This window comes from Spermophilus citellus (genome assembly GCF_964194105.1).
Source record: "Spermophilus citellus genome assembly, chromosome: 11".
NCBI lineage: Eukaryota > Metazoa > Chordata > Mammalia > Rodentia > Sciuridae > Spermophilus > Spermophilus citellus.
In genome coordinates, this window is record NC_138192.1 from 116,237,512 (window position 1) to 116,263,128 (window position 25,617).

Genomic DNA, 25,617 nt, shown 5'->3' on the forward strand with positions numbered 1-25,617 from the left:
GGCCACTGGGAGGCCCCTCCAGTAGCTTTGCCCTGTGCACCTCCCCGCCTTCTGTCTAGAAAGCCTGGAGAGGCTGAGGACACAGGGGTCCTTGCCAGGTGTGACATGAGCTTACTTGGAGTGCGAGAAATCCTAGAGAACAGAGATCCCTGCCAGAGGCTGCCCCAGGCCAGGGACAGCATGAGTCCAGCTGCCCTAAAAGTCCGTGAATTTGCTGAATTCCGTTCATCCTTGCGAACTCATGAAAAAGGCATTGGTAGTAGTTTCACTTTACAGATGAGGGAAAGGTCCTCAGAAGTTCCCCAACTGCTGCCTGGGAGGCCCCCCGAAATCCACAGCAGGCTGCTACTCAGCCTGGGTGATGCTGCCCCCCTGTGGGCAGAAGCAGGACATGATGCCTGGAGAGACTGGAATGGTTTTGGGGCACTATGCTGAGAAGCACAGTCACTCTCTGCCTTGGCACATGTTTGAGTGGACAGGGACACTTAAATGCTAATATCAGGATCTCATCTTCAGAGATTCTGGACTGATGGGTGTGCAGGGCAGCCAGGCAGGGTGTTTTTCTTTCATAAGGTTTCAGGTGTTCTGATGGATATAGTCAGGGCTGAGGTGAGATGGATGGGTTTGGATGGTTCCACCATGCACCGCTGCGTTCCCATGGGTGGTGTCCCTGTCCTTTTTTGGGGGTGGCGGGTATTGAACACAGGGGTACTTAACCATCGAGCCACACCACCCCAGCCCTATTGTGCATTTTATTTAGAGACAGGGTCTCACTGAGTTGCTTAGCACCTCATCTTTGCTGAGGCTGGCTTTAAACTCACGATCCTCCTGCCTCAGCCTCCCGAGCCGCTGGGATTATAGACGTGTACCAGTGTGCCCAGCTGTCCCTGTCTTTTTTGAGCTACAGTTTTTATTCTCTGCCTAATGGCAATGCTTTGAGACTTGAATAATGGTAATGTCCCCATGAGATTGTGGGTGTGAAGTGCTTGTACAACTGGAACACTACCAGACAGGGGGGAATTTTCACGGGATGTTGCTGGATCAGCTCTCTGCCAGCCCCGGGCCTCAGGGTTGCCACCTTGCTTAGGTCCTTTCCTGTAACATTCTCCAGAGGGCTCCTGAGATGCTATAGCCATTCTGCCCATTTCATGTCCTTTGCCCAAAGGAGGAAGGAGACTTCTAATGTGTGAGCAGCACCTCTGCTGTAGTTCTGCCCACAAGAACCACATTAACTGTAATATGGTGCAACCAGGAAGCCTTTGTTGGAGGAAGGTTTAATTGCATCTATGTGGGCAGGCAGCTAGCCAGTAGGAATCTTGAAGGAGTCCAGCACGTCTCTCACCTGAGTTCAGGCTCTAACTTCAAGGTTGGCTGTTGCCAAATGCGGGGCTATACTGTCACCTTGTGGCAGCCTGAGGAACTACAGCTTAGCCTATTTTGGGTCGTGAAGCCTTATTTCTTGAGAGGCCATCCTAGGAATCCAGAAAGAGTCAAATGGGGATGCTCCTTAATTGTAGAGTCTTAGACCTCTCAGATTACCTGAGTTAGGAGTGCAGGAAGGCACCCGTGAATATGCATTTAAATATACTTCCTGTGTGATTTGTATATAGGACTGGAGACTTAAATTGTAGGGCAAAATGAAAAATTGGAGCCCCCTGTTCAGGAATCACTAAGCATTTTAAGACAGAGACAGAAAGGCATTAAACCAAGCACAGGGCCCTGCGTGACTGCACAGATGCAAACCACCCAGATTTGCAGAATCCCTGCTGCAGTCACTGAATCTTATGTGACTTTGGACACATATCTAACCTCTATGAACCTCATTTATTTTCATCTTAAATATTGGGGTCATTTCTATCTCAAAGAGTAGCTTTGAGAATATGAATTTTTTTCTATCACCTAGTAGGTGTTGCTTAAATACACTTATCACTGTATCCCAGGCTCAGTGACAGGGTGTCAGGGTGCAGGGATGAAAAAGATTGTGGCCTTTGCACTGCAGGGCTGATATCCCAGTGCAGCAAAACAGCTTCATAAATCAGCGATGACAGTCACGGGATACAGTGTGATGGAGGTGTGCCCTCCAGCAGGTGCTCTAGAGGCGACTGGGAAGAACAGGCAGGTCTGCTGCCAGGGAAGGCATCCCAGAGGGAGGTGCAGAGGCAGAGTTGTAAGGAAGAAGCAGCAGTTAGGGGAAAGGACCATGCATGCACATGTGTGTTTGTGTGTGCATGTGTGGGAATTCATGTGTGTGCATGAGTGGGAATTCATGTCTGTGCATGTGTGCAAGGGACAAGATTCAGGAGCAAAGACTTCAGTCCTGAGCTGCACCATGAACTTGGAGATGTGCAGGTGGTTGAGATTGTGTTTGCTGATGCGAGATTCAGGCAGAGGACAGCTGAAGAGGAAGCCAGAGAGAGGCCCCTCGGGAAGGACAGTGGGTGTCTTACTAAGGCCTTTTAAACCTGGGGCGGAAGTCAGGAGGCATCAAGGAAGGAATTTAGGCTCAGGTTGTAAATAATTGGGTCTGTGTTTAGAAGGTGAACTGATGTGAAGCAGGGAGCCCAGGACTCGGCAGCATATTGGATGTGGGTCTAAGGGAGGCGTCAGGACTGGTACCTAAGGGTCCAGTTCAGAGAGCTGGGTAGATGGAGGTGCCATTGCCTGAGACAGGAGGAGGAGCAGGGGGAGGAGGACAAGGGCAACACAGAGGGTAAAGAGAAGAAGAGGGATGACTCCAGGGAAGATGATATTGAACTTGAACTTCGTAGGTATATAATGTGGTGATAATAGAGGAAAGTACCTGAACTCCAGGATGAATTCATGAGGATATGCTGAGTTTGAGTTTCTTGGGGGGCACTGGGTGGGGAAAGTGTCTTTGCCTTTCCCCTAACCCTGGGGTTCAGCACTGTGCGGGAGGAACTATGTTGGAAGGACGGGCTTCTCCAGGGCTGAGGTGCTGCCTCCAGGCAGGTGAGGCCCAGACAGAGGCAGAGTGGGCTGAGGGATTAGGAAAAAAAAAATGGGCAAGACTTCATCCTGACTCTTCATTAGGCAAAATGCTGGCTTCGTGGGTTTTGCCCCATTTCTTTCATTTAATAGTAGGATTGAAATGAAAGTGGGATTTTTCAGAGTTTAGATGTGGAACCCTTCAGGGTCCCAAGGCTCAAGCATAACGAAGTGGATGAGGAGGAAAACCCCTGAAGTCAGAGCGTAACAGAACTATGTGACCTTGGACCAGCCACCACACCCTGGGTGTGAGGGTGGGAGTCAAGCAGATGCCAGGCCCAGGTCAGCCTGCAAGTCCCCCCCCCCATGCCCCCCGTGAATCATAAGGTTGCTAAGGTGCCTTTTGAGTTAGACTGAATTGTGCAGGTGGAGAGCAAGGGGTGGAGTGGCCAAGAGCCAGAGTCTTAAATGGCCACATACCCCATGCAGTAAGTTAGAAGACAAAGGCTCTAACGGTTGGAAGAGATGAGGAGGGAGTGGGGGAAGGGTGTGTGGGCTAGGAGCATGATAGCTGGGGATGAGATGAGCCCCAAGGGTGAGTGGGGTGCTACCGGGGATTGAACTCAGGGCACTCAACCACGAGCCACATCCCCAGGGTCTCATGAGTTGCTTAGTGCCTCGCTTTTTGCTGAGGCTGGCTTTGAACTCTCAATCCTCTTGTCTCAGCCTCCCGAGCTGCTGGGATCACAGGCGTGTGCCACAGATTCCTCTTCCCATCTCCTTTCAAGGTGCCTGGAGAAGGAGCCTGTTTCCTCTCTGAACCTCCTGCCGCACCTGCCTTTCATATGTTCCACCTTCTGTCCCCTGCTGGGCACTAGCTGCCTATACTGCAGGGTGGAGTCAGGTGGCCCAGCATCTGGAACGCTGTTCCTGGTCTTTTGGGCTAGACCGACTCCTCTTGAGCTTGAGGGAACCTGGTGCTGGGAGGTCTCAGGGAAGAGTTTCAGCCACCCCAGAAGGATATGTGCTTAATGAAAGGCCAGTCCCCTCATCAAGGCAGGGACACCCCGATAACTCCATGTGACTTGGAGCAAAACACCAGGTTCCCGAAGGCTTCAACTGTTGACCTGGGCCAAATACAGATGCCACCACCTCTGCTTCCCCAGGTGTGGTGATGGCCTGGGAGGCCTACAGGGCCCCTCAGAGGTATCCTGAGGGGCAGCCTGCTCTGCTAGGCTCTGTGATTGAAGAGAGGAGGGAGAACGAGAGAAAGAGCCGGGGGAAAAAGGGGCATGGGAAGAAGGAAGTCAGGGAGTCTGCGGCGGAAGGTAGGGGCTGTGGCTGAAATCTGAGGGCCATTTCATATCTCTGTTCTTCACTGGGCACAAACAGCAGTGGGGCCTGGGTAGAATTTGGAGGTAGGAGCCACCTTGACCAGAGGTTCCCAGGAGCTAACTGCTTAAGAAGCACCAGAATAAGGGACTGAGGAACACTCTAGAAATGGCTTTCTGAACATCCTCTCCAAGGACAAGACTCATCATTTGCTTAAGGTGGATGGAGACCCCTTTGTTTAATAGCATGGCTAAGATGAAATGATGTAATAATGCTAATAGTCATAACAGTAGCCAGACACGTACTGAATGCCCATAATTCTAAGTGCTTTGTGTCCATTCGATGGCTGCCCCCTTATGAGGCTGTGTCCACAGAAAGGGAGGCCCTGACAGGTGGAGGAATGAAGAAGGGGGTACTCCAGTTCTGGAGGGTGGGGTTGTCTGCGGGGAGAAGCCTTCCTCCATTCAGGGGTCCCCTCTGGAGGGAGTGGGCCCTAGGCCCTGACCCCACCTAGGTCCTTTGTCCTTCCCTCTGGTTTGTGACCTGCGGGCTTCCCCTTCTGCCTGTCTTCCCTGCGCCCCCCGGAGGAAGCTGACGCAGGCTGACCGAATGCATAACTTTATTAAATAAATGCTTTGTCATGACAAGAGACAAAGATCAAGGAGTAACATAAATTATAAGTTGAATAAATAGTATACAGCAATCTTCACTTCTTAATAAAACGTGAGATTCTCTGTTTTTGTTTTTTTGTTTTTCTTTTTATTTCCTTAAGTACAAAATGCTAAACAGGAGCCGAGCTCTTCCGCATTCAGATGATTTTTTTTTCCTGCCTTTTTTTTTTTCCACAAACTGGTTTTGTTTGTTGGTTTGTTTATTTTTCCATCCTTTTCATCAGTAAAGATTATGAGCATTTATTTATTTCTTTCTTAAAAAAGTTGAAAACAAATGAGAGAGAGAACAGAGCTATGGTATGTCTATGGTATGTAACACTATAAAGAACTACAGTAATATGCTGTGGTTTATTGCTGTCCTAAAAAAAAAAACCAAAACAACCGGTAGGCAACTCGGAATCTGAAGGAATCTTGTCTGACAACTGTGCTATCCGTGTGGGCTACTGTGTGACGGTGGTGATGGTGGAGATGGGGCTGAGGCTGGTGACCAGGGACCAGAGAAGTGGGGTGAACGAGCACAGGGTGGCTGGGGACCCCTTCTCCTCTGTCCCTCCCACCTTCCCTTCCCCATCTGGAAAGATCTGAGGAGTGGAGGCCAGAGTCTGTGAAATGGCGGAACTATAAACTCCATTAGAAACCCAAGAAAGGATGTTTAAAAAAAGAAATAAAACCTAAGAGAGAGGGGAGAAAAAGGTGGAGAAATAGTGCAAAATAATTCTTGCACTTTAGTGGTTTTTAAAAATAAAGACAGTACGACACCCAGGTTGCTGGTTGGTCAAACCTTGTTCCCTTCTCCCCTTGTTTCAACACTTGGCCTCGTTTTCTCGGAAGGCCAAAGGTTCCTCGGAGACTAGAGGGTCTCTTCTTCTGGGGCTACTCCTCTCTCAAGTCCCCATTCTGAACTGGAGCCCTTTAGGGGTCTGAGTGGATGGATGGAGATGGGGGGCTGCCCTGCTCCAGGGGCCAGGCAGTTGCCATGGCAGCCCGGTCTCTGCTAAGGAACTGGTGGTGGGAGAAGGGTGGCTGAGGTTCACCTCCCCCAGAGGAGGTTAAACTGCAGGGTTACCATGGAGACAAGAGGGGGTGATGGGAAGAGGGGGTGAGGGAGAAGAGGAGGGGCCACACAGGGCCTCCCTTCCTCCCAGTGTGGGGCTGGTGTCCCCAGGCCTGTCTGCCTAGGCCTGGCTGTCCGAGAAACATTGATCTCTTCCTCCCCAGGTGCCCTACTTGGCGGGGTGAGTCAGGGCGGGCTGGGGGAGGAGAATCAGTCTTGGCCAGGCCCCCCTCAGTTACCTGGCGATCGTGGGGGAAGACAGAGGTATCTTCTCCACTACTGGAGTGAAGCAGGAGTCAAAGGGCAAGGGGAGAGGCTTGTGGGAGTGGGCTGGGGGCAGGCAAAACTTAGACCTGGGCCACAGATAACCCCGAGACTAAGGCCTCTAGGGGAACTAAGAGTGGCCAAAGGCCAGCTGGAGCTCAGGACTTCCCACCATTGCAAACCTGCCTTCCCACTCCATTGGTAAGGGATAGATGGTTCCTCTGCCCTCAGGGACTTCATTTCTGTGGTCTCCCCCACCTGGGCTTGGCCACACATCCCATTTGGGAGATTTAGTTCCATCTGTCCATGCAAGTCCAGCTTCCTTTAGGGAGAGTCCAGCTGCTCAGATGCACCCCTGCAAACCTGGAAGCTTGCAGTTTGGCTTAGTAGGTGGGACCTTAGGAGACCTGAAGTGACCGGCGCTGGTGTTCAACTAGGCCATCACCCCAACACTTTTGCTGTAGCTGACAGCAATGAGCTCTCACCAGTAAGTGGCAGAAGCCCGTTCCAGGTCCAGCAAACAGTGGGGGTAAAGACAGAGGCTCTCTCAGGAATCAGGTGCAGGCATGGGGCAGGGGACGCAGTTCCTGGCTCAGTCTTTTCTTAGAGGAGATGGCACCCCAGGATCTCCTTGGCAGATCCCAGCTAGATGACTACTGAAGATCCAAAGAATGGCAGAAGGGACATGGAAAAGCTTTAGGATACTGGCCTAAGATACAGAGAAGTGTGATTTGGGGGTTTGGGGACAGTTGTGCAGAGAGATGGGGGTGCGCTGTCCGGGAAGGTCCAATAAGTCCTCACAGCTGCCATCCCCATTGGGCCCTTTGTCTTGTGAAGATCGACCACCTTTCTCATCCCCAGCCAACTGTCCTGTCTGGGGAGTGGGGGACACTCCCCAAGCTCCATAGCAATGAGTTGGCCATCAGCTGGAACATATTGGCTTCTTCTCGGTCCCTCTTTGTTGCCCCACGTTTGGCCCTGGGGGTGTTCTCCAGCATGCCGTGCCTTCAGGAGGGAGGGCAGAGAGCTGGGTCCACAGCAAAAAAGGGTCTCCTTTACCAGTGTCCAAGCCCCTTTTCCTGGCAGGTTACCTTTAGGTTTAGAGGCCAGTCACAAGGCTACCCCTTTGTTGAGGAAGTCAGTGGAGAATGGGATTTTCTTGGATCAGAATTTGGCTGAGAGATGACAGCATCAATTCCCAGTTTGTCCCAGGTCTTCTTCCTGTCCTCCATTCCAGAGAGGACACACTGACTGGCCGGGATGGACAAAGGTCTTGAAAGACTCTCTGACAGTCCCTCCTGGTGGGCTGAAGGTGGGACATCTGAGCACATCGTCTTGTCCCTTGCATTGCGTGGCCAGTCTACTGATCCTTGTTCCCACCCAGCTTCTGGGGTCTAAAACTCACCTAAAATTAGTCACCTTCCCTGGCTCTTTGGCCTGGCTTGGGCTCATTTCTATCTCATAGCCTCTTCCCCCATTTTCCTCCCTTCTTCCTCTGGAATTCCAGAAGGCTCGTAAGGTGGGGAAGCCAAGGAAAGTTCTGCTGGCCTCCCTGCTCTGTTGCTTGGCCCTGTCTCTCCACTCCAGCTCCTGTCTTCCTCTACCGAAACCTCCCTCCAACTTCTCCCTCTTGCCCTCTCTCACGTCGGTCTCTCTCTGGCTGTGCCAGCAGGCAGACAGACGGAGGGAGGCTTTCAAAATGCAGTTCTGCTCAGGTGCCAGGGAAAAGGCTGGGTAGGACCAGCAGGTCAAACTTGGACCTGAGCTGGGCTCGTTTGGCGTGGTGTCCAGAGACCACACCTGAAGGTTTGTACGCTGCGACGAGGTGGGCTGGGCAGCAGAGTGTGTGCACCATTGGGTGCTGGCAGCACCTAGCTGGTGGGTCCCCGTGAATACACGCGGGAAATCATTCAGACATCCAATACGGTGCCCCATGAAGAGCTGAGCTAGTGGCTCATGGGAAACCACTGACCAGAGGCAGGCAAAGCTAGTGTTATGGGTGGTATTAGGAGAATATGGATTTTCCTGGTTTTCCCAGAATGAGGAAGCTCCTCAGTGCCCCATAGGAACTACTTTGAAGAGATAATGCAAACCCTTGAAAGAGAGGAAGAAAGAAATAAGAAAAAAAAAAAGATTTATATGCCTATATATGACTATACGGAGCCTTGTAGATAAATACAAGCCCACTTTGTCCCCAGCCTGTCCTCCTCCACAGAGGCTGCTGCGCTAGTTGCTAATTGAAAAACAACAACAAAAACAAGGGGCGGAGACCCATGTTTCGGCTCATCTGGGTTCTAATCTTGAGTCTTTCCCACGTGGGGGTGTGTGTTGATTTTTAAAAATCTGCACAAGGAGTGAAATGTGCACACAGAATTCATATTTATGAATCGCCTTAGGGAAACCTATAGAATATCACTTGGTTACGATTTTGCCTTGTTTTCAGGGGCATGGAAGGCATCTTCATCTTCTGAGTCTAGGGGGAGAGACTAGGCTCCCCCGGGGGGGGGGGTGAGAAGAGAGGAGGAGACAGACCTGAGAGGCACTGACCAATCCAAACCGGGAAAACTCCAAGGGGGTCACTGATGTCACTGATGTCGTGTCTCAGGCCACACCTAGCGCTCCAACTTTTCGGAGCCCAGGTCAGAGCTGCATGAAGCCCTGGTTCCTGGTCCTTCCTTCCTGCCCAGCTTGTTCTCTCTTCCTTTTCCTAACCCTCTGTCTTCCAGCTCCTCTACGCAAACACTCCCTTCCCTTCTTTCTGTCTTGTTCTTTCTCTCATTCCTTCTCTGTCCATTCAACTTGCCTCAAAAAGAAAACCATTTTCGGGGTGGGGGGATCTCCTTATCTTTTCCATCTCTGTGGTTGCCGTTTCCAATGTTGAGCCCTTGCTAGAGATTCCGAGGTCCTCAGTTTCCTCAAAAAAAAGTATATATATATATATATATATATTTTCCCTTAAATGAGATGAAATGAGTGGCGTCCTGGGGTGGAGGGAGGCGCTGGCCGGAGTCAGGGCTGGGGGTGGGAGGGGACCAGGGAAGGACGGGGAAGGGACGCATCACTCGATGTTGCTGCTGTCGAAGGCGTGGCACTGGAAGTCACCGTCCACGTACTCCATGCCCGGCAGCTTCATCCCGTACTTGTCCACGCACCAGCAGATGCCGCGTTTGCGGCCACGGGAAGGCTTGCACTGGGGGAGGGAGCAACGGGCCCGTGAGGACGATGCACCCCAAGTCTCTGCTCCTGTCTGTCCTACCGCTTCCCCACCCCCAGTGAGGCTCCCGCTACCAGAGGGCTGAGGGGGCCACATCCAGCCCTTGGAGATCAGTGTCCCCTTTCATGGCGGAGCCCAGAGCCCCCCGTGTAGGCAGCCTGCCCTCAGCTGGCTCCTGCAATGTCTATTTTGTGTTACTCACTTGGGGTCCTTCAACCTGGTGTTCCCCAGAGATCCTCAGGTGGGGAGCACTCTTTGATAACCAGGGTGATGACAACTGTCACCATAAGGGGACATCACATGTGAGCGGTGTTATGTGCCGTGCTGCTCAGCTTACCACAGGGAGGGGCTGTTCTACAGCTCTAAGGAGATGAAGCTCTTATTCCCCACCATCGGTAGGAAGGTAGTCCCCATTTATAGTCCCCATTCTACATGAGGCACCAGAGGAACAGGGGCTTGAAGTCCCTGGGCCGAGGAGTATAGCTAGTAAGTGGCGGGGCTAAGATGTACACCAGACCTGCCAACCAGAAACTCAGGGGCCCAGCGATCAGCATTTTGCCAAGCACTTGAGGTGGTTCTCTTGGGAGTTAATGGTAGGCATCTCAGGCACTTGCCCGGAAGTAGTTTCCTGGCAGGTGCCAGGAGCCAGGAGACAGCTGAGTCTAGGAGCAGCCCTGGCAGACGTACCTGCTTTCTCTTGTAGAACCCTTTGCGGTCACAGTTGGGCAGGTACACGGCCCGGGGCACCATGCGTGGGCTGGCTTTGAGCTCCTGCAGGGAGGCCTCCATGTGTCTGCGGCAGGGGCCCTGTGTGAACAGGAGGAATGAGAGCCTGGTGGACCAAGGGGAAAGGACCCAGGTGGCAGGTATGAAGCTCAGGCTGGGGGCCAAAGGGTCTGCTGGGGTGAAGCTACCACCCTGGGTTCTAATCAGCTGCTGCCAAACACCTTTTCTCCTTGTCACCTGTCATGTGCCTGGGGAGTGTAAAAAGCCCGTGTTTAGCAGTCCCAGAGCCCTGTCACTTTCCAGGACACCCACCTTCAGCTTTTCTACCTGCCCAGTAGTGAGGCCCCGAGGTTTCTGTCTCCAGATGCTCTAGGAGAGTGTTCAGCCTCTGTGAAGGAACGGACCTCGTTCCGGGGAACACACACCTAGAGAGTGGTCACTGTGCTGATCGGTGCTTTCCTAAATGATCACTAGCTCTATTCCTGCTCACCTGGACAAACTCTTGGTCCTGACAAATGCAATGGCAGAAACTACCCTCCCAAATCCTACGGTGAGCGACCACGGCAAGCACAGGTTCTTTGCTAGGATCTCCTGCTGCACAGATGGCCAGCCAGATGCAAGAAGATGTCAAATGTTGGGGTTGTGGCAGAGGAAGAGGTGGGGAGAGAGTCCCTGAGACTCACCTGCTCCGATTCCTGCCTCATCTCAGGGGCAGCAATGACCCGGGGGTGGGCGGTGTTCTCGGCTCCCCCGACGAACTTGGACTGGGTCAGCTTCTTTCTGCGGTCCTTCTTCACTGCCTCGGCCTTCAGCTCGGAGATGCGGGTGTGTTTGGGTCGGAAGATCTTGGGGGAGTAGGTCTCCTCGGCCATCTCAGAGGTGGTGGGCTCCTCATGCTCACGAGAGTCTCTCTCTGTGGGGAGAAGGGGTCAGGGGTCAGCGTCTAGGGGCTGGGGCACAGTGTCCAGAACCCTGGGCTGGCCTGATACTCGAGGAAGTGGGACCCGAGGGAGAGGGCGTTAGGAGGCAGGGACCAGGAAGGCCGGGAGACGGCTCACGAAGCTGCGTGTTGTGGAAGCAAGTCCCTTGCTAGGGGGAGGGCTCAGTAGATGAAACAGGGGGTGCTCATGGCCAAGGAACCCTGAGATCTGGACCGATGGAGGAGAAAGGCTATCCTGGGTCTGGGCATGAGCAGTCTCGTCTGTTTTCTTAGCCAGGTCTTTATGCTTTAGAACTTCAGGGCATTTAGAGGCATTTGGACCTGGGGAACCAGGGGCAGGAGGGGCAGGGTGGTGGGGACCATCATAAAGAACAGAAGAAGTGGACCTGGGAGATCCGAGAACCAGAAATGTGGGACCAGGAGAAGAACAGCGTAGGGACAGATGGCATCTGGTGGCCTTGCTTCCTGCTCTGGCCCTGAACTGGCTCTATGCTCTGGGTCCTGGCAGCTGGGACATTCTCAGCTCCATTCTGAGCAAGACGGCAGCTGGCTGGGGCCAGAGCAGTTATATATAGGAGTGACTTGGTGACAGTCTAGACTTAGCTGACTTACGACCTTTAGAGGAGTGGGACTCAGTTCATGTGTTTGTTGATCAGTTAATTCCACTGCCCAGCCTCTCTCAGGCCACAGATTTCCAGTAAACTCGTCTCTCAGAGTCACACACCTTTCTGCCCTCAGCTCCCTGGCACCCTGACACCCCAGCTGACCCAGAGTGGGGAGATGTTGGCTTGCTATTTCCAGGATATGTGACCAGGGCAGGGGGACGATAGGAGCCCCTCTTTTGACCCTCATTGTCCTCTTTTCATTTTAAATGCTCAGAAAAGGTAAAGGTAACAAACAAGGCTCTGGGTGACCACAAATAATGAATGCAGTAAAGAAATACATTCTATTCTACCAATACCTCAAAATGGTGATAATCAGGCATCTGGGATGGGAGAAGAGCAGAAGAATTCAGGGGAGTTGAGACAAGAGGAAGTTGAGAGGAAAGAGCAGCTCTGGGGGAAGACGCTTTGTATGTTGTTGTGGCAGGTGTCGGGCAGGACCGCTGACCTCTCAGCCCAGAGGATATTCAGGTATGAGTTGGGGGGTATTCATGGCACTAAGGGCTGAACCCAGGGGTGTTCTACCACTGAGCTACCTCCCCAGCCACCTTACACTTCCTTTTAAAAATTTGAGACAAGGTCTCACTAAGTTGTCCAGGCTAGCCTCAAACTTGCAATCCTCCTGTCTCAGCCTTCTGAATAGCTGGGATTACCGTGTGCACCAACGCTCCTGGCTTTTGGGGCATTTGGAGGCCCAGTTAGGATGGCAGGCCCAGTTAGGATGGTCCCCCTCGCGGCCTCTCACCCCTCTTCCCCTGTGCCCTCACTACTTTATCACAAAAACTGTGGTGAGAATGAACTTCCAGGCTGCTGTGTGAGCTAGGGATCTAGGGACCTAGAAGAGCAGTGTCTTGGGATAAACCAGATTTTCTTAGTCGTGGGGCAGATCAGGCTGCAGGTGTGGATGCCGGGAGGAGCAAGGCTGGTTCTGGGGACTCTGAGCAAATGGAAAGGCCAGGACTCCTCCTGCTAGTCCTGGCTCCCACCTGAGGCTTGGCCTTGGGGGAGTGAGTGGGCAGAGGGAGAGCTAGCCTTGGTCCAGGAGGGCTGCTGGCCCACCTCACTGAGCCACTGAGCTCAGCCTCTCACCATGCATCTAGTCCTTAGAAAGCACTGGATCCCTGTGGGGGAGGGCAGGTGGGGAGGGAATGGTTGCCATGACAACCTGGGGACAGGCCAGGGCTGTGGACCTAGAAGAGACTATGACCAGATAACGTAAGGGGGCTGGCTGCTGACCAGCGGGGGAGCCTCTCCTGCAGTAGTCTGCTCAGCCTGATCCAGAGAGCTGGCAGATTCAAGGGCAGACAGCCAGGAAGCTGCCGCACTCCGAGGCTTTCAAGAGGCCATTGAGCCCACCCCCATGGCCAAGTACACAGGAGTCTCAATGGTGCACTGTGAGGTTCTTGAAGACCTTCAACTCAAGACCCGCATCTCTGAGAAGTGCCTTGGGCCGCCTTTAACCTTGAGTCACCAAGGTTAGGAGTCGTCAAGGGAAGAGTTTGTGGATACTGTTCAACAAACTGTGAGCGTGTTTATTTTGACCCTTGTTGGTCTTTGGAAGTGTTCTGTATTGATCTGAAGCTAACTTAAGAACTTTGCAAACCCTGGACCTTACAGAGGTGGCGGGCACCCCAGCCCTGCTCCCAGTTTGCAGGCTCTTTGGCTGCTTCTGAAGGGCAGGCTTAAGGTTTTGATATGCCTCCTGGTTTTTGGTGCCACTTAACCCCATGGGACCTATTACTTAGACATCAGGAGAGTCAAGTATCAAAGATACTAACCAGGGTCTTGTGGTCGCCTGTAGGCTTCGGAGAGACAGTGGAAACCTGAAGGGGAGCCAGTGCAGAGCAACAAAGATTAAAGGGTTGGAAAGCAAGACTGCAGTTGGAATGCCAGAGCCAGCTAGCCCTACTCAGGAGCTTTAAGGCTGAATCATAAATAGGTTGTCAATTGATTGTGGAAGGGTTTAAGTTTTAGATGAAATAAGAGGTCTCAAGTAGACTGGCTTACTCTTGAGCTATTTCACCAAGGGAGATAAACTGAGGTTGCAGAAGGGGTTTAGGTAGGATTCAAAGAAGGACTTCCTGGTGAAGGGTGCTCTGTGTGTGAACAGCTGCAAAGGGGCTTTACAGTGGGCTCTGGAACCTGTTTGACAAGTCGATCAGTACCTGGAAATGGCCAGTGGATGGCGTAGGAGGCCGAGGCCTACACAACCTATGCTCATTTCTAGACTGTAAGCAACTTTAAGATCTGGCATCTACTTCTCTGATAATCACTCTGATCCTTTCCCTCTCTTTGTGTGTCTCCACCTGCATTTAAAACTTCAGGGAGATGGAAAGCTAGGGCTGTGCCAAGAGGATGGGAAAGGCAGGTGAGGGAGCAGGAGGAGACGGGATAAAGTTCCGCTAGTGCTTTCATTTGCAACTGTGAAAACCATCCAGGAAGGAAGAGATACACACCCCAAACCTCCATCTCTAGATGCCATTCTGAGAGGATTCTACAGAAGATGGAAAAAATGGAATGCTCAATATCTTTCCCGCATCCTGAAAGCTGTAGGGCAGGACCTCTCATTTCACAATCTAATCCAAAGATCAAGGAAGCCATGAGCCACCCTATTATCCTCATATTGGCTTTGGGGTAGGTTCTGAATCTACGGTGGCTTCTAGCCCAAGTCCTTCCAACCAACTGCGTGATGCCCCAGTTCTGGCCAATGCTGGAGGGGCCTGTCCAGGTCCCAGTCACACTAGTGCAGTAGCACCCACAAAGCACACGTGGGTGCGCTGCCTTCTCCCCATGGCAACATCAACAAGTGCTTGAAGGCTGTGTCATCCTCCAAGACCCAGCAAACAGGGAGGACCTGGGTGTAGGCCCAGTTTTACGGACCCAGAGGCATCCCAGGTGGGCAGCCACACTGGGCACCTCCTCCAGACCTGTCCTCTGGCTGCTGCATTTCTCTTACAGGGGTACAGTGCTTCACCAGCAGAGGCAAAGGTGTATTTCAGAAGCCCTGGCCCCATCTTGCTTCCTGGTCATAGCAATGGAGGGTCCCCCGTGGGCATCTGCTGATCCCTAAGTCTAACCTTCTACCCTGGGGCCCTTAGTCTCACACTGGTACCATTAACAACTTGATCCTGTACTGGTGTTAGTGTCCCCCTCTATCCTGACCTCATACTCAAACAGAGAGAAAAGTGGGTGGCCCAGATACTGGGATCTGACTGATAGAAATTGCGGATACTGAGGCATACTTAGAATTCACACCTCAGGGGGGCTTTTCCAGGCTTCCTCCACCTGGGGAGACTCTCCAGACACTTTTCTAGCCAGAAGATAAGAAAGGAGGTGCCTAGACTCTCTCTACAAGAAATGAAATAGTGACTGGGTTTCCTCTGGCTCCCTTTGTGGAATTTAAATGGTCTACCTCTTAAGGACGGAGCTTTGTCACTTATCTTTACTTCTCCAGTGGATGGTATTCAACAAGTAATCTTTAAATGCATGAATGAATCTGCCCAAGGGGCAATGAGAAGTCCAGAAGCATTTCTGTAACATGCGGTGGCAGGCGGGAACTTGGTGGATGCCTTGAGAGGTCATCTCATCCATGCCCCTGCCTTGAAGCATGGTAATCCTGCTGCAGAAGGGCACAGGGAGCAGGGGTTGGGCAGCACAAAGGTGGGAAAGGACTCAGTTTCCCTGGGTCTACTGGGCTTCTTCTTTTTTTTTTTCTCCCCAATATGGCAGCCACCAACTAATGTGGCTGTCTAAATTAATAAATATTAAATTCAATTAGCAATTGAGTCCTCAGTTGCTGTAGCCACATTTCAACTGCTCTTTCACTACACATGGCTGCTGGCTACTGTGTTGGACAGTGCAGATATAGAACACTTTCATCATCACAGAAAGTTCTACTGGACAGCGCTGGCCAAAGGCACTGATCCGTGCCCGAGAAAGGACAAAAATAGCAAGGCCAGGCTGGATACTCTGCTGTCCCCCTCCCTTACTCTGTCTCCCAGCCAACGTGCAGTCTCCTGCTCTTTGCTACAGCCCAGGGCTTAGGAGGGAAGGAGGGAATCAGCTGTTCGCTGTTTTAAAAAAATGTAAGACATGTCTCCCTCCCCAAAGTCGGACTGTTTCCCAGCTGTGGATGCTAATTAACTCAATTGCACTGTGTGTGCATTTGCATAAAGAGAAAGGGCACAGGGTGGGGGGGTGAGGAGCCTTCCAGAGGAGCTGCGAAGTCCCTCTTTCTACCCATCCCAGCCCTGACCAGCATCTGCCTGGCTCCACTCTCTAAGTCTTCTTTTCCTCTGTGGTCAGAACAGACGTGAGTGTTCCGAGCTCTTTTTAACTGGAGTTCTGAGCAGAGAAGGAGACAAGTATTGACCTTCCAAGAAGGGAACAAATCCAAACAGCTGTCATCTTAAGGGAGCTGTCATCTGCAAGGAGGGAGGACGGCCAGGAGGGCCACACTGTAAGAGTCAGGAGACTCCCTGAGTTCTGTGGACTGGTGGCAAGAGCTGTAGGCTCACCCAGCGGGGCTCCTCTACAGCCCCCATTCAGGCCAGTTAGATGCAAAATTGGCCAAGGTGGGACTGTAACCCTTCTATCCCGACCTGAGAAACAGACCCCATGTAGCACTAGTGGGAGTGCAGTGTGAATCCAGAGCCAGGCTTCCAGGGATAAAATCCCAGCTGAACCACTGCTTAGCTACCGCAAGCTGGGGTGCCCTTGACCTTGAGCCACCTTCCAGGGAGGAGGACCAGGCTGTTAACCATCAATCCTGGGGCAGATTTATTTCGACCGGAGTATGAGTTTCTTCTCCTCTCTCATGGGAGTTATGGGGAGGATGGTAATAGTACCTTCTCCCTAGGGTAATTATGAGGATTAAATGAGCCGACACATGCTAATTAACTCTCAGCACAGGTCTCTGTTTCTGTAGGTCTCCATTGATCCTCGCCTCCCCAGTTCCAGTTGCTGTAGCACATGGTTGACAGATTATAAACCACAAGATCAAAGTTCCTGGAACTGCAGAACGTGAGAGCTCTCCCTCATCTCTGGGGAGTGGGCTTACCAACCCCAGGTGAGAAGGGGAATCTGTCTGTACTTAAGAGGACATACACTGGGAGTTCTTCCCTCTGTCTAATTTCATTCCACCATGCTGCATTTAGGGCACTAGGTCTCTTTCCCTGAAGATGGAGAAAGACGACCCTTGACAGTATATATGTGGTGGATGTCAAGCTGGTGGCATCCCACAGAGTGGAAGGTTGAAGTCTCACTTATAAATGCCTCACTGTCCAGGGACAAGAGGTAAAGAAGAGCTATTTATTTATTTATAGATTCATTCATTTATTCTGAAACCAAACTAGGATTCAGGGCCAGGACTTTGAAGTGATTTGTTGGTCCCCGGGAGGTAGGGAAAGTTGGTGATAAATATCCATATAGGAAAGACACACGTTATCAGGACTCCCAAGATGAGAGGCAGTCACTAGGCAGTCTACTCTAAGAGTTGGGGAAAGAAGAACATATGCAGCAGAAATGTTTTTAGTGTTTCTAGGGCACCTCAAACTTGGCCACGTTTTCATTCAAGACTCATTCAGAATATTACAAAAATCCTGGACGACCACTAGAGGGCAACAGAGAGCAGGCAGGCTCACTCCTCTGTCCCTGGACTGAGCACAGACCTCTGCTTTTGTAGGGGTTTTTCTAGGGGTCAAACAGGAGAGTCCTGACTCTGCTAGGGAGTCCTGTCTGTCAATGAAAACTCAGACACCTCTTGATTCACTTCTGGGGTCCAGAAGAGAGAGTGAAGACAGCAACTCCCTTCTCTGGTGAGGGAGAAGCTGGTTGTTTGAGGGGTCAGAAATAAGATAACTTCCTAAGTTGAAACCTAAATTTCCTCTGGCAGTTCTAACCATGGGAAAGGGGTTTGTCTTCTCTGCCTCCTTGTTAAGCATCCCTGAAGGAAAGAGCTGCCTTGGTCTCCAGGATGGGTTAAGATGGCTCTTGGCTCTGTCTCAGGTCAACCTAAGGGCCAGATGTGACCTGGAAGCCTAGATCTCCTGTCCTACTGAAACATTTTGGTATGCCTGAGCCAGGTGGCTCTCTTGGGCTCTTCTTTCTGATGCAGAAATCCCCCAGGCCCCTCTGTAACCCCACCCTACCTCATATCTTGTCATCCTGCTGGCCAGCCCTGTGGAAAGCCATGCTGTTGGATGCAGGTTGCCATAGAAACAGGCCACTTCTGTGCCCCTTTAGATGCTGGGCAACTGTGCAGCCAAGAGGCAGCAAGAGCCCACCTGGTCACATCGAAAGAACTTCTTTTTTTTTTAATTTTTTTATTGGTTGTTCAAAACATTACATAGTTCTTGATATATCATATTTCACACTTTGATTCAAGTGGGTTATGAACTCCCATTTTTACCCCGTATACAGATTGCAGAGTCACATCAGTTACACTTCCACTGATTTACATATTGCCATACTAGTGTCTGTTGTATTCTGCTGCCTTTCCTATCCTCTACTATCCCCCCTCGAAAGAACTTCTTGTCATTCAGGAAATGGCACCTGGAACTGAAGGCTGGGCTGAATACCATTCCTTCATACCCTCCTTGACCCATTTCTGTGATCAAACCACCAGAATCAACCAGCCCTGTCTGCAAGACCATGCAGAACAAGGGATAGAAGCAAGAACAAGAACAAGAAGGTGCTGCAGTCTCCACTTCCTTCTCCTGCTCCTAAAACAGAGCCTCCCAAAGTGGATGGCTCTAATTTCACCTTGGGAGGACAGCATTTGGCAGTGCTGACCAAGGGCTTCTTGACAGGTTACGGTAGGCCCCAGCAAGAGCCCTAGAGAACAGTAAAGTAGTCCAGAATGGTGGAAGGGGCGCCAGAACTGTAGGGAAGAACAGACTTTGGTCCTGTCTCTGCCACCAACTCTGCCCCTTATCTTGGGCAAGTGACTTCCCATTCCTGGCCTCAGCATCCTCATCCATAAAGATGAGGACCTTGACTGTAGTGATCGCCATGGGTTATTTCCAGCTTTAAAATTCTTTGGCCAGTACTCAGACAATTCCTGGAGAGAGCGATAAGCTGAGTGGACAGGCAGGAAAGGCCACTTCTCCTCTCACAGAGATTTCTAGTCACTTCTGTAGATTTGTATTTAAAAAAAAAATCATAACAGAAATCATGGAAGAAATAAAACTGGAAACAAGAGGAGGATAATCTGAATTTAGGTGCTTTTGTATTTCTGCAAATATGTAATCAACCTTGTTGCTTTGAATAATATACCAGATTAGAATTTAAGGATCGCCTTTGAGAATTGTGACTTTCGGACCGCCTGTGGTCAAAATGCAAAACTAGAGTGAAACGAAACTTCTCATGCGTGCCCCCTTATCTCTCATGACAATCATTCTCTGTCCTCTCCCTTCTTCTCTGTCCCTTGATGGTACCTGGTTGTTTATGAAGTTCTTCCTGTTTCTGGATGTAGTGCCTCTGGAGTGTGGCGATCCTTCTCCAAAGTTTTATTTTCTAACACTTTAAATATTTTAAAAGTTTCATAGGCATTGCTCAGGTAGAAGTAAAAACTTCTGGCAAATCTTCCCTCCCTTTCCACTCGCTCCTCTTCCCTGCCTTAGGGATTCCTGCTCCCATGCCCTTTGCACTAACCCTCAGGGTGACCTCTGGCTCAGGGTCAGCCTGGCCCTCCCTCTGCAGCTGCAGGCCCACCTGCCTACTCAAAGCCAGCTCAAGCCCCAGGACTAACAGCTGCTCAGACTTAAAACTCCAGCCCTCTGGGGATGCTTGAGAGTTGGGGGATGGCATTCTGAAGGAGAGAGAGGGGGGAGGGGGAGGGAGGCGCCAGAAGGGAAATCAGAGGAAAGGAAAGAAAATCGGCCCTCACTGCGCCTGCCATGCTTGTTCTTCGAGTCTGAGCTGACACAGCAGAAAGAAGGGAAAGATTGGGGGGAAAAGGCAAGAAAAGTCAAGTTAAAGCACCGTCCTTTGTCTTCCCACCTCCCGTTTTGGTTGGCTCAGGCACAGCCAGCCTCTCAAAGACTTGTTTCAAAGGGAGGGAGAGCGGGTGGGAAAGGAATCTGGCTCCTTCAGTTTTCCATGATCTTGTTCAACCCAGACATAAATTTGGCCAAAAAAGCTAACGCTGGAACTTGACTTCAACATGGCATTTGGACTGGGCTTGGAGTTGAAGCCAGGGTGATGGAGACCAAACCCCTCCAAGCAGCAAAGGCTGAATTCATTTTCACGTAGGTAACGCGTTTTTTTTTTTTTTCTTCTTTCTTTCCTAGAGGCATATTTTCTCTCTTTGCCTCTTATTTCCAAGAGACAGGACTGAAACCCAGGGCTGCTCCCTACATTTCAAACTTCAGGTCCCTGCCAGCACAGGCGAGGATTCCCAGACCCAGTTGGGTATGCCCAAGGCCCCTTCCCCGGACAATGCCAGAGCAAAGCCCGACCCTTCTTCGACTCGCTCCAGCTCCCGGACATTTGTTAAGCTGGGCCCAATAAAGAGCTCCGGTCTCTCGCCTCCTCGCAGGCTCACGCACACCGCCCTCGGTTTCTATATCTATCCCTGCCCCTGAACTGGCCAAAATAAAATGCAGGAGAGGCGCTCTCCCAGCGCCCAGCTCTCCAGGCGACTCCCGTTCGGGTTGCTCAGCAACGCGCCCAGCAAAACACCAGTCTCCGCCCCGCTCCCTCCCCGGAGCTTTGGCTGCCTGCCACCGGACACTCCTCCACTCCCCACTTCTGATTCCAGAAATGCACCTTTTTTTTTTGGGGGGGGAGTGTTATATAATATAAACATATAATAGATTCTTTTGGTTGTATATGTAAATATATAATTTAGTATATGCACATTAAGTGGCCATATTATATTGCAATATACAATGTTATATATATATATATTCCCTCTATATATCTATGTATCTTGCAAGTCCATGCTCAGATTTGGGTGACAGAGGAGGGGGCAGATGAATAGGGGGCAGGAATTTTGGCTATAGGACCGAAAGGATACGCTTCCCCCCCACCCCACCCCCGCTGTCCATTTTCTTTTTCTTAAAAACCGTGTCTGCGCCATCTCCAGCCTTTTAGGCACAGCTCTCCAGCTGAAAGGCTTTTTCCAGGAGCTCCCACTCCCACCCGGTCTTTCCGAGGAAGGCGTCAGCCTCTGTAGTGGTGGAGCGCCGCCGGGCACCTGCCTTAGTCGGGCGGGTTTGGCGACAAGCGCTGGGGCTGGGAAGCGTTGGAAAAGGTGCTTCTGGTTGGGCCAAAGGCACCCAGAAGGTGGGAGTTGAGAAGAAGAGTTACAGGGAACTCTAAAGGGGATCTTGCTTGAGACAAAATTCGTGTGAGTGTGTGTGTGTGTGTGTGTGTGTGTGTGTGTGTGTGCATGCGCGCGCTTACAGCGTGTTGAACTGGGAAGCTGGACGCGCGCTTGCTTTGCTGTCCGCTCAGCAAACGCGCGTGCGCGTGCGCCCAGCGCACACACCTGCTACACCAACTACAACACACCAATCGTACAGATGGGCAAAACAAATGGGGCCAGGAAGCAGCTGAGTGATAACTTGCATCTTTGTGGTGTGACAGGATTGTTACCCAAGTGCTAGCTCCTGGGCCAGGTCATCAATTCATAAATTTTCGGCTGGAAGGAGCTTAACAAAAATAACCCGGCAAATTGGTCCCTGAGGATTCGGGGGCCTGCACATCCCCCCCCATGCCCCCCCCTTCTATTTCCCTTGTCTTTTTTTAGGCTGCAACCCGTTAAACTACTATCACATATTGCAGGGCTGGAGGGGCTAGTGTCTGCCACAGTCACACTCTATAGTTCGCCAGGGATGGAAGCTGAACCCAGGCAGGTTCTCCTGCCTCTTGGCCTGCGTGGAAGCACTCCTCTCCTACGTGTTAGTGTCCATAGTTTGCTTTTAAGAAAACTCGCGTTGGATTGCTTGTGAGTAATGGAGAGGGACAGGTGGGAGAGAATGGCAATGCAAGAAACTACACCAAATAAACATTATTTTAGCTAAGTGTTAACACCTTTAGGAGACATCCATAACCAAGTTGACTTTTCAGACTTTTGTAGCGTTAAAACATACGTATTTAAAGTCAGTTAACTCCAAAATGAGTTACTCCTGTTTAACTGGAGATAACTCTATCTTAAGGAGGCAGAACTGTTCTGATTGAACAAGCAGCTCTGTCAATCATTTAAACCCCAGACTCCTGGCGCCGAGAATTTGGGGGCGGGGAAACGGGGGCGGGGCAAGCGGAGGGAGGCTTCTGGCGCGTGGACATTTCCTCCGCCCCTTGAATTTTGCATTCCAAGGCCCCTCCTGCATTTACGCCACACCCACTAGTGATCTGGTTGAGAGACTTGGGGCGGAGGGTTGGGGCTAGGGTGGAGTGGAGGGGACCGGATGGGGAGGGGGCATCAGCACACTCCGGGAAGTCGCGAAGTTTGAATCCCCCAGCCCTCTTTGCTTTCCAACCCTATGTCCACCTTTCATCCTAGGTAAAATCGGAATTGAGGAGACAAAAAAAGGGAACCAGATTTACAGACGAACACCAAATGATTCTTTCCTATCCCTCCACCCCCATGCCCTACCTCAGCGCTCCTAAAGTATTCTTTCCCTTACTGAAAGAAAAAAAAAAGCTTTTTGTAATCATATCCAGTCAAAAGCATTGTGTACACATGGGAGGGGCCTTAAGATCCCCATCCGAAAGGTAATTGCTGCTGAAGCTGTGTGTGTGCGCTCCGGGGGCGCGCGAACGTGTAGGGGTGGAGGGTTAGATACTTCTGAGGGAACGGGGGTGGGGTGGAGGGCTGGGAGGGACAAAGGTGGAATTAGCTCAGGAGATGGGTAATGCCTCTCCAGGCCCCAATTAAACCAGTATTTTAACAAAAGAGGGTTTTTTCCCCCAAGTTCAGAAAAAAGTGGGGGGTGGGGTGGAGGAGGGAGTCAATAACGTAACATACACTTTTTCAGATCCGATAATGGGTACCAGGGGATTTGGACCTTGAGACTGAGTAGGAGCTCAGTCAGTATTCGGATGAGGTGGAAGGTGAGGAAGGGCTCAGGTACGTGGAGGTAGGCGAAGAAGGAGCAAAAGCTAGGGGAGGCTGGGATAGACACCCAGCCTCCCAGGGTGGCAGAATACTTAAGGGCTCCAAGTCCGAGGTGCAAGGACCCTCCCCAAAGACTCCCAAGATACACCCGGCTCTAAACCACTTGCTGCGCAAAGCGCGCGCGGGCCCAACCCGTCCCGTGTTCCCCGCCCGTGCGCCGCGTAACTGGCACACTGAGCGCGCTCACCGATCTTGGCTTGCTCGCGGTAGCTCTTTTCGTTGAGGCAAACCCCGCGGCCGTGCAGCAGGGCGTGCAGCGGCTTCTCCTCGTCTTGCCGGGGGAGGCAGCGCAACCCTTGGGCGCAGCGCTCAGTGTAGACACCGCACGACTGCCCCTCCGCCAGGGCGCAAGTCATGCAGCAGCCGCAGCCTGGTTCCTTGACCAGCTCACAGCCCAGGGGGCTGGGGGGGCACATGGAGAGAGATTTCTCGTCGCAGGGCTCACAGTGCACGAAGGAGCCCAGGCCCTGGGTCGGCCCCGCATAGGCGGCCAGCAGCAGGAGGACCGTGGTGAGCACCATCTTCTTAGAGTCTCCCTTTACTTCGGGGCGGGGCAGGAGAGCGAGAGTGCGGGGAGAAGAGAAAGGTGCCAAGAGGGCGTCCGGAGATTTTTTTTTTTTAAATCTTTGGCAGGTAGAGCAGATGCCCTCCCACAGACACTTGCAAAATGTGGGGAGAGAAGGAGGATCGAGGTGCCTGCGAGCAAGTCCCAATTGCAAAGATTAAAGACTTGCAACAGGTAGGGGGGAAAAGGAGTCGCGCCAGGTGCACGCAGAGTGCGCGGAGGCTAGAGAACCCCCCCAGAAGGACCTGGTCAGAATTGCAAGGGGGAAAAGTCACACAATTGCTCACCCTAAAGCAACCACCGAAATAATGAGCTCGGAGGCTGTGAAGAAGAGGGTGGATGGGGGGGGGGAGAAAAATGGATTTGTCTTCAAAAATTTTGCTTAAAATCTAAAACACACCCCACTCCTTTCTAACCCAGGGGCGTGCGGCTGCCACCGAACAGGTAAAAAACGTTGGCGGCAGCCGAAAGGGTGGGAGAAAAGGCTGAAATCAAGGGGGAAAAAAGCCCCCCCCCACACCAAACCCAAACTCTAACACCTCTTTTTCTCCCACTCTGCCACCACCTCTTCGAAATTCGCAGGTTGTGCGTGAAGTCGGGAGAAGGGTGCAAATGGAGGGGGCAATAAAAGGAGGGGGGAAAAAGAAGAAAAGAAAAAGAAAAAAAAAAAAAAAAAAAAGGAAAAAGCCCACACGGCTTTGCAGCTCTTTCCTAGCTCTTTTCCCCCCTGGCAGAAGTTTCCAAAGAGACTGCGGGCTCCGGTCGAGCAGGCGCTTTTAAATAGACGGCCCCTGGCTGCCAGCCAGTTTGTAGCTGCAATTTGAGCTCCCCAACACCCAACCCAGGCAAGGATGCCAAGGAGCTTTGCAGCACAAACTCACACGGGGTGGGGGTGGGGAGAGGCCTTCTAGACACACGGGGGCTCCCCTTCGCTCCCTGAACAGCGCCCTCCTCCCCCCGGAATGTAAGAAAGGGGCTTTGGGGGACAAGCTGGAGCTGCTGAGAAGGGGAGGACGTGGAGGGGCAAGTGGAAGGGAGAATTCTTCGGAGCAAAGTGAACACAATGAGAGTGACTTGGTGTCCCCTCCCCTCCTGTCCCTTAACTAGCCAAGATACTGGCTGGAGAAATATGCATTTTCTTATTAGCTAACTAGATATATACCATGCCCAAGAAATTCTTCCCAAGCTTTGGAAAACTACTGTCGGCTAGTATCTGAGTTACCATGTAAGGGGTGTGTGTGTGTGTGTGTGTGTGTGTGTGTGTTTGTTTGGGGGACCAGTAATGTACAGTTGTCGGTGATGGGTGGTGAGTTAAAAAAAAAAAAAAAAAAGAGGAAGAAGAAGCAAAAGAAAAGAAAGAAAACCTGAATTTCCCCCACTTCCTGCCAGAAAGTCTGGGAATGGAGTTTCTTTCTAGTAGGGTGACTGTCTTTGGTCATGTGGTCAAGAAGTGGTCAGGGGGTTGTGTGTATGTGTGTGTGCATGCTGTGTGCTTGCAGGAAGGGACATCATCCAACAGCATTGTTGGGGAGTAGTGAGTTGCTGAGACCCTCTTTGGAGGAAACATTGCTAGATCTGTAAACCTTGTCTGGTGCTCTAAGGTGTCCTTGTGTAGAGTTTTTAGATGGAAGGAAGGCAGATTGGAGTGACACCCACCCTTCATGCTGTTTTAAAGAGGTATTTCTGTTGGGCTGGACCATTCCTTAAGGAAATGGGTGCCAGACCAGGGGAGAACTTGTCCTAAGAGTAATGGGTGCAAACAGACACATCCCAGGGATCTTTGATTTCAGGGCCATGGGACCTGCTCAGCAGAGATCCTGACAACAAACTTTTTGTGCCACCTGATACTTCAGCCAGTCTATTAGGCACTGCGGTCCCCTTCTTTTCTTAGGAAAATGAAGAAAAACTAAAGCCCTGATAGAAGGAAGGTGGTATTTTCCGAAATTGACATGATAGGTGGGCTATGGAAGACACAGGCAGGTCAGAAAATGACCAGTGAGCAGTGACCCTTTTGTGAGTACTTGGGGTGGGGCTGTTACCTATTTTACATTTCCCTTCCTCCCTTTGGAAGTTCTCTAACACTCCTTTGGAGAAGGGGCTGCATTTCATGAAGTTTGC

The 25,617-nt window shown here is 51.4% G+C and overlaps 1 protein-coding gene and 1 long non-coding RNA gene across 2 annotated transcripts in view; one reads left to right on the forward strand and one right to left on the reverse strand.

The window, feature by feature from the left end:
* Window positions 1-9,234: 9,234 nt before the first annotated feature.
* On the reverse strand, window positions 9,235-24,225 carry IGFBP5 (insulin like growth factor binding protein 5). Its single transcript, XM_081262523.1, has 4 exons — window positions 23,122-24,225; window positions 10,891-11,120; window positions 10,169-10,288; window positions 9,235-9,457 (listed from the first exon to the last, which is right to left on the reverse strand). Exons 1-4 carry the CDS (start codon window positions 23,453-23,455, stop codon window positions 9,326-9,328), a joined length of 816 nt encoding a protein of 271 aa, XP_081118649.1. The 5' UTR covers window positions 23,456-24,225; the 3' UTR covers window positions 9,235-9,325.
* Window positions 23,305-25,617, forward strand: part of LOC308631356 — a 33,576-nt gene continuing 31,263 nt past the window's right edge. Inside the window, exon 1 of the long non-coding RNA XR_014018169.1 lies at window positions 23,305-23,444. This is a non-coding gene — a long non-coding RNA (uncharacterized lncRNA). The remainder of the gene's footprint in view (window positions 23,445-25,617) is intronic.